Consider the following 8,990-nt stretch of genomic DNA (forward strand, 5'->3'; position numbering starts at 1 on the left):
TCATGATCTCAGGGTCCTGGGATCGAGTCCCGCGTTGGGCTCTCTGCTCAGCAGGGAGCCTGCTTCCTTCTCTCTCTCTCTCTGCCTGCCTCTCAGTGTACTTGGAATTTCTCTCTGTCAAATAAATAAATAAAATCTTTAAAAAAAAAAAAAAAGGAATGGAGATTAAGTCCTTTACCTTTGCAAGGAGTATGTTCCCAAAACTGACAAATGTTGTACTTAATGGTATGTGTGTGTGTGTACACACTTTATATTATATATTAAGAAAATGACACAGTACTCATGAGTTTTTGAACAGTGTGTGAACATTCTAGCCAATGTGTGAAAAGAAAGTAAGGAATTGGAGATGAGGGCAGAAAAAAAAGTTCCACTGTTTGGAGATGTTGCCTATAGGAAAGCTAAAGTAAGTTTCAGGCAAATATTTAGAATTGCAAATAGAGAAGGACTTGTACTAGACATGTACACAGTTTTAAGGAATCAGTTGTGTTGTTCAGCTTCTGGTTAACCTGGATAATCTACAGCCTCCTAGAAAAGAGAACCCAAGCCCAAATGAACATAGCAGTAGAGAGTAGGGAACACTTTATGTAAGAAAAGGAGAGTTGCGGCTCTCATTCTCAGTGAAATGCAGGAAGAGAAGAGGGCCAGCATGGCATCCGGGGGTGAGACGAGCAGATGGTTGTCTGTGGACTGGGGTGACACATTAGAATCCTGAAGCCCCTTGGGAACACCTGGGTGGCTCAGATGGCTAGGCATCTGCCTTTGGCTTGGGATTGTGATCCCAGGGTCCTGGGATTGAGCCCTGCATCGGGATCCTTGGTAATTGGGGGTTCTTTTCTCTCTGCCTGCTGTTCCCCGTGCTTGTGCTCTCTCCAGTCCCCTTGCTGTCAAATAAATAAAATCCTTTAAAAAAGAGAAAAAATAAAAAAGAATCCCAAAGCCCCCACTCTGAAGGAGTGTGCAGCCAACTCTTTGCCATGGGTCTTCATGGAACCTTTGGTAGAGAAAGCTTTAAAAAAAAGCATGTCAAGGTCCTCCTTTAAGGTGGACACTGAAGGCAGGAAGGTGGACAGGGCAACAGTTGAGGGAAATCCCTTAGAAGCTCTCTGGACTGCGGCTGAGGGAAGGATAGAGAACGGAGACCACACTATCCCTTCCCTGCCCCCCCAGAAGAGAACCATCCCAAACACTCAGATCCTTCTATTAGAAAGGATGGCAGAAGCGTCCGGAGACCTGAGAGACCACAGCACTGCAGGCCTTCTCAGAGGGCTGGGGTCCTGTGGCCAGAGGAGCCAGAGACTAGAAGTCGCACTGAAACCTCTCTGGGAGTCTGGAAATGACCGGCATTGGAACGCAGAGACCTCAGCGACCCACAAAGCTGTCCGGCTCCAACGGAGTCAAGGAGGTAGCGGTCAGCCTTGAAAACCAGACATGACTCTAAGTCCGCTTTTCCTCCCTAGCTGTACACCCAGGAGAGGGAGGGCATGAGTTCACTCTAAGATGTCACAGGAATATTCATGGCGGGGGGGGGGGCAAGACGGCCGAGGAGCAGGTCTCAAGTCCACCTGGTCCCGGGAATTCGGCCAGGTAGTTCTCGGACCTTCCTGACTCCATGGGGGATCGAAGAGACGAAGAGCCGCAATCCCGTGAACAGAAGCGCGGCCACTCTCTGGAAGGTAGGACGTGCGGGGCAGGGAGTCCGAGGCAACCTGCGGACGAACAGACAGACCGCGGGGCGGGGGCGGGGGCCCCTCGGCGCGCTCCAGCAAGCGACGGCCGCGCCGCACAGAATCAGCTGGAGACCAGGGAGCCGGGAGGGACCGAGGGACTTCGAGAAGTCCGCTGCGCTGAGGGACGCTGCGCCGGTGGCTCAGCGGAGTGTGGAGCCCTCGCGGGGACAGTGTGGTCTCAGGTCTCACGGGGTCACCCAAAGACTGGGGGGGTCTGGCCTGCCGGGTACCAGCGGGGAAGCCGGCTCCAGGGATGGAGCTGAGGAGTCGTCCTCAGCTTGGGCTTACCTTAAACCGTGATCCGAGGCACAGTCGGGCCCCGGCTGCTCGGGCAGGGACCCCACAAACGGCAGGTCGTGGGAGACTCCATCGTCACAGCTCCGGGCTTCCAGGAGGAGCAGTGCAGGAGCAGCTGCAGGAATCCGCTGGGCTGGAGACCCCACACGGGCCGGGCGCCAGAGACAGAAACGCTGGGTCACAGCCCGGGTGAGCTCGGAGCGCGGCTGGAGACCAGGGAGCCGGGAGGGACTGAGGAACGGGGCCCTGAGCCCTCAGCTCGGGGCGGGAGACTGGGCGCCGCCATCTTCTTCCCGTCCTCCAAAGCGGTACGGAAAGCGCGCAGGGAACAAAAGCTCCAGCGCGAACGCGAGCAGATGACTTAGCCGGGCCCCTGGCAAGGGCGGTGCAGTCCCGCGTCAGGCAGAGACACTGGAGATCGCGGCCACAGGCCCCTCCCCCAGAAGATCAGCAGGAACATCCGGCCGAGACCAGTTCACGCATCAACGAGAACTGGGGAACTCCAGAGCTAGGGGAAAGCAACATAGAATTTATGGCTTCTTTCCCATGATTACCCGTGATTTAGTTTTTCAAAGTTAAATTTTTAAAATTTTCTTTATTTTTTTCTACTTCTTTGGTATTTTTTCTTTTCTTTTTCAATCAACATCTTATCGATTCCTTTAAAAATATCTTTTCTAATTTTAATTTTAACAGTCATATTCTATCAATTATACTTAACCTTTTTTTTGTATATATATGTCTTTCTTTGAAATTTTGGGATACAATTTCTTCCAACAGACCAAAATATACCCTAAATCTACTGTACAGCTTTGTTCTAGTCTCTTGCTTGATCACATTCTCTATTTTTTTTATTTTTTCAACCAACTTAGCAATTCTTTTAAAAAGTTTTAAAATTTTACTCTTTACAGTCATATTCCATCCTTTCATCATATTTGCTCTTATTTGTGTATATATAAAAGTTTTTTTTTTTTTTTAAATTTTGGGAGGCAGTTTCTTCTAACAGACCAAAATACACCCAAAATCTAATGTGTGGCTCTGTTCTATTCACCAACATGATCATACTCTCTTTTCCCCCTGGTTTTGGGTCTCTTCTGATTTGTTTAGTGTATATTTTTCTGGGGTCATTGCTACGCTTTTAGGATTTTGTTCTCTTATTCATCTGTTCTCCTCTGGACAAAATGACATAATGGAAAAGCCCACGTCAAGAGAAAGAAGGGGCACCTGGGTGGCTCAGTGGGTTAAGCCTCTGCCTTCGGCTCAGGTCATGATCCCAGGATCCTGGGATCGAGCCCCACATCGGGCTCTCTGCTCAGTGGGGAGCCTGCTTCCTCCTCTCTCTCTGCCTGCCTCTCTGCCTACTTGTGATCTCTGTCAGATAAATAAAGAAAAAATCTTAAAAAAAAAAAAAAGAGAGAGAGAAAGAAGAAGCAGTACCAACTGCCGGGGGCCTCATCAATATGGACATTAGTAAGATGTTGGAACTAGAGTTCAGAATGACAATTCTAAAGATACTAGCTGGGCTTGGAAAAAAGCATAGAAAATACTAGAGAATCCCTTTCTGGAGAAATAAGAGAACTAAAATCCAACCATGTTGAAATAAAAAAGGAAAATCCAACCAAGTTGAAATAAAAAAGGCTAATAATGAGGTGCAATAAAAAATGGAGGCTCTCACTGCTGGGATAAGTCAGGCAGGAGAGAGAATTAGTGATACAGAAGACCAAATGATGGACTGTAAAGAAGCTGAGAAAAAGAGAGACAACTACTGGACCACGAGGGGAAAGTTTGAGAGGTAAGTGATACCTTAAGATGAAATAATATGAGAACAATTGGGATCCCACAAGAAGAGAGAGAGAGGGGAGCAAAAGGTATATTGGAGCAAATTACAACCTAACCCTAAACCTAACCCTAACCCAAAGCTGGTGGCATCACAATTCTGGACTTCAAGCTCTATTACAAAGCTGTCATCATCAAGACAGCATGGTACTGGCAAAAAAGAACACATAAATAAATAGAACAGAATAGAGAGCCCAGAAATGGACCCTCAAATCTATGGTCAACTACTCTTCGACAAAGCAGGAAAGAACATCCAATGGGAAAAAGACAGTCTCTTCAACAAATGGTGTTGGGAAAATTGGACAGCCACATGCAGAAGAACGAAACATTTCCTGGGAAAAAGACTGTCTCTTCAACAAATGGGGTTGAGAAAATTGGACAGCCACATGCAGAAGAATGAAACATTTCCTGGACCATTTCCTGAACCATTTCCTTACACCATGTATACAAAAGTAGACTCAAAATGGATGGAAGACCTAAATGTGAAACAGGAATCCATCCAAATCCTTGAGGAGAACACAGGGAGCAACCTCTTCAACCTGAGCTGCAGAAACTTCTTCCTAGAAACATTGCCAAAGACATGGGAAGCAAGGGCAAAAAATGAACTATTGGGACTTCATCAAGATCAATAGCTTTTGCACAACAAAGGAAACAGTCAACAAAACCAAAAGACAACCGACAGAATGGGAGAAGATATTTGCAAATGATGTATCGGATGAAGAGCTAGTATCCAAAATCTAGAAAGAATTTATCAAGCTCAACACCCAAAGAACAAATAGTCCCATCAAGAAACGGGCAGAAGGGGCGCCTGGGTGGCTCAGTGGGTTAGGCCGCTGCCTTCGGCTCAGGTCATGATCTCAGGGTCCTGGGATCGAGTCCCGCATCAGGCTCTCTGCTCAGCGGGGAACCTGCTTCCTCCTCTCTCTCTCTCTCTGCCTGCCTCTCTGCCTACTTGTGATCTTTCTCTGTCAAATAAATAAATAAAATCTTTAAAAAAAAAAAAAAAAAAAAAGAAACGGGCAGAAGACATGAACACACGTTTCTGTAAAGAAGACATCCAGATGGCCAACAGAAACATGGAAAAGTGCTCAACATCACTTGGCATCAGGGAAATACAAATCAAAACTACAGTGATATACCACCTCACATCAGTCAGAATAACTAAAATTAACAAGTCAGGAAATGACAGATGCTGGCCAGGTTGCGGAGAAAGGGGAACCTCCTACACTGTTGGTGGGAATGCAAGCTGGTGTAGTCACTCTGGGAAACAGTATGGCGGTTCCTCAGAAAGTTGAAAATAGAGCTACCCTATGACCTAGTGATTGCACTACTGAGTATATACCCCAAATATAAAAATGTAATGATCCAAAGGGACATGTGCACCCCAATATTTATAGCAGCAATGTCCACAATAGCCAAACTATGGAAAGAGCACAGATGTCCACCAACAGATGAATGGATAAAGAAGATGTTGTAGATAAACACACAATGGAATATTATGCAGCCATCAAAAAAATCTTGCCATTTGCAATGATGTGCATTGAACCGTCAGGTATCATGTTAAGCAAAATAATTCAATCAGAGAAAGACAATTATATGATCTCACTGATATGAGGAATTAGAGAAACAACACAGAGTATCATAGGGGAAGGGAGGGAAAAATGAAACAAGATGAAACCAGAGAGGAAGATAAATTGTAAGAGACTCTTAATCTCAGGAAACAAACTGAGGGTTGGTGGAGTGGAGCGGGGTGAGAGGGATATGGTGGTTGGGTGATGGACACTGGCAAAGGTATGTGCTATGGTGAGTCCCATGAATTGTGACAGACCTTACCCCCAAACAAATAATACATTATATGTTAAAAAATAGTCATGACATTTTTACTGATAATATATGACGAGCAAACAGTTAAAATTTCCAACAGCTGAATGGATAGACAATTCGTGATACAATGAAACCACAGAAGTCTACACCACAATAAAATGCCCACCTGACAGACTCATTAGGAATGTAACTAGTACTGGCACTCCCAGTCCCTGACCCCTGCTCCCCCTGACCTACCCCTAGAGGCCAGGAAGGTTTGTAGCAGGTGAAGGGGCCTCATTGAGCACAGCATGACTGCCCAGCCACCTCAGCCTGAGGCACAGGAAAACTAAGTAATACCCATCTCATCTTTTTCAACAATTTTGTTATTTGTTCATTGTGTATTCTCTAGTGTTAATATATTTTTAAAATATTGTATTAAATTATTGTTTATCTTGATTATGGAATTTGTTTATGCTTCACTTGCCTCACCCTGGTCCTGGCCTTATTTGGAAGATAAAGTGTTCTGTAACACAGCCTGAACCTTAATAGTAGGTTCTAGACTAGAACTAGACTAGAAGGATCTAGACTGCACAGAGTGTGGGCTCTCCGTCTGCTGAGTTATTGCCCTGACATGGGGAGGCAGGAAGCTAGAGAACACAAGCATGGAGGCATGCCACGGTTTCACTGGGGGGCTGCTGGACCATGACCCAGAAGAGGACACTGCAGCACTTTGACCCATTGGAAGATGCCCAGCTGGAGATGCAACTCATCGGACATACTGAGTTTTTGAAAGAAAAGGCTTCACCCCTTTAGCAGGGCTTAGTCTGAACTGTTTCTGTCACAGCAAAACCAGGAGCCATTTCCAATGTCCCCTGGGAAGGTGCTTTAAATTGAAGGTCCTGTTTTCCTGTTCCCTGCCTGCTTTCAGGAGGGCAGTGGTGGCTGAACCACGCTCAACCTCTTGTTTATGTTCCCTTAGTCCTTCACAGAACTTCACCCAGACCATCAGGTGCCCCCCCCCCGGACTCTCCGTCAGTGGTCTTTTTCCCGGGGTGTTCCGCGGGCGACTGGCTCCTGCTAGTCCTGTGACTGACACAGTTCACTGATACTCCAAAAGTACTATTTTTTTTTTTTAAAGAGCACTGACAAAAGGTTCTCGAATTTATTGTCACATTTCCTCTTCAGAGCAGTCCTGTGAGGTTGACATCCACATTTTACAGACGAGGACACTGAAGCGTAGAATGCAACTAATGAGTCATTGAACACCACAACCACACCGAAGTCTAATTTGTACACTATTTGTAACACATTCAAAATCTGGTAAGGTAGATTCATTCATATTACATTTACTTTTTAGAAAAACCTGGTGGTGGCGCCTCACCAGCTCAGTTGGAGGAACATGTGACTTTTGATCTTGGGGTCATGGTTTTGATTCCCACATTGGATATAGAGGTTACTAAAAATAAATAAACTTTGAGGGGGAAAAGTTTCTGATGGTTCTTATATTTCCCCCCGCTAGTTGCATACATTTTTAAAATCCCTGATCCACAGAAGCCTGGGAGGCAAACTAGATCAGCCTCCTAAGAACCCCAGTTTCATCCTGAACCCCTCTTCCTTCCAGGGAATTACATTCATCACCGTGGGTTCTTCTGATTCCATCGAGCTTTTCAGTTCACTGGAGAGCAATCAGGAATGTTTTGATGGAGCATCTAGTGTGTCCTAGAGCAGGAGCCAAGACTGCACTGACAGGAAGATTTCACTGTAAAGGGGAGGGCGTGCTGCAGTAAGGCTCGTTTCCCTGTTCACCCAAATTAGGGCTGCGGCAGCTTCACTGTGCAGCTGACTCTCGGGCACGCAGGAGTCAGGGATGCCAACCCCGTGAGTTCAGAATCCACACAGAACTTTTGACTCCCCCAAGTCTTAACTGATAGGCTACTGTTGACTAGAAGGCTCACTGATAACATATATGTTCCATGTATTTTATATTCTATTCTTATTTTTATTTTATTTATAAAAAGATTTTATTTATTTATTTCACAGAGAGAGAGAGAGAGAGATCACAAGTAGGCGGAGAGGCAGGCAGAGAGAGAGAGGAGGAAGCAGGCTCCCCACTGAGCAGGGAGCCCAATGCGGGGCTCGATCCCAGGACCCTGAGATCATGACCTGAGCTGAAAGCAGAAGCTTAACCCACTGAGCCACCCAGGTGCCCCTTTATATTGTATTCTCACAATAAATTAAGCTAGAGAAAAGAAAATGTTATTTTTAAAAGTCCAGGTATAAAGGAACGCCTGCAGTTCTTTTTTTTTTTTTTAAGATTTTTATTTATTCATTTGACAGAATGAGAGGGATCAGAAGCAGGAGAAGCGTCAGGTGGAGGGAAACGGAGAAGCGGCTGTCGCCTCAGCTGCCTGCTCATGACCTGAGCGACGGCAGATGCTGAAGGGACGGAGCCACCCAGTGCTAGGACCCCATGCAGTTCTAACCTGTGTTGGTCAAGTGTCATCTGTACTTGGTCGTTCAAGGGCTGCTCCCTACAACCCCATTCTTTCTCTTTCCACTCCTTGAAAAGAAACTTAAAAACAGAATCCTCTTTTTGGGGCACCTGGGTGGCTCCGTGGGTTAAGCCTCTGCCTTCGGCTCAGGTCATGATCTCAGGGTCCTGGGATCGAGCCCCGCATCGGGCTCTCTGCTCAGCGGGGAGCCTGCTTCCTCCTCTCTCTCTGCCTGCCTCTCTGCCTACTGTGATCTCTCTGTCAAATAAATAAATAAAATCTTTAAAACAAACAAACAACAAACAAACAAAAAACCGGAATCCTATTTTTATAAAAAGTAGTAAAGACATGGGTAGGCAAAAAAAAAAAAAAAAAAAAAACACAAAATTAAAATGCCCAAGAAAAGCAATGAAGTAAAGTAATTCTATCCCCTATGTTCAACCAGGGTTTAACAATGTGGCGCATATCATTTTACATCTGTACTTTTCAAATAGGTTCAAATCACTCAAACTCTTGTTACACGCCATTTTCTTTGTACAATGTATCCCGGTCACGGCAGGTCAGCGTCCTTCCGAAGCATGATGACCAACAACCTCCCGGGAGCCCGTCCTCTTCGGGAAGCGTCTTTCTCCAGAGGCTTGGCTTGTTCCAGATCTGCACTGGCACCGACGCTGAAGTGTCGATCTTTCCGCCCATGTCTTCTGCATCAGGTCATGCACATGAGCTGCGGCGTCAGAGAACCCTTCCAGAAGAGCTTGGCCGTCTGTGAAAACCAACTCGAAGTCGTCCTGGTCCCTCACACAAGCTGACTTGTGGGACAGAACGACCACCTGGG

At 46.0% G+C, this 8,990-nt stretch overlaps 1 protein-coding gene across 2 annotated transcripts in view; it reads left to right on the forward strand.

Moving 5' to 3' along the window:
- The window catches only part of ZNF268 (zinc finger protein 268), a 40,912-nt gene extending 31,922 nt beyond the window's left edge, over positions 1–8,990 (forward strand). Inside the window, exon 5 of one of the 2 annotated variants that reach the window (XM_045087735.1) lies at positions 8,866–8,990. In XM_045087735.1, the coding sequence (XP_044943670.1) occupies positions 8,866–8,924 (59 nt within the window). In that variant the 3' untranslated portion in view covers positions 8,925–8,990. Of the gene's footprint in view, positions 1–8,714; positions 8,799–8,865 lie in introns of those variants that run through there. The other variant, XM_045087736.1, reaches the window with a different exon arrangement.

The sequence above is a fragment of the Mustela putorius genome, unplaced genomic scaffold (genome assembly GCF_011764305.1).
Source record: "Mustela putorius furo isolate JIRA1106 unplaced genomic scaffold, ASM1176430v1.1 tig00001433_pilon_pilon_pilon, whole genome shotgun sequence".
Lineage (NCBI taxonomy): Eukaryota > Metazoa > Chordata > Mammalia > Carnivora > Mustelidae > Mustela > Mustela putorius.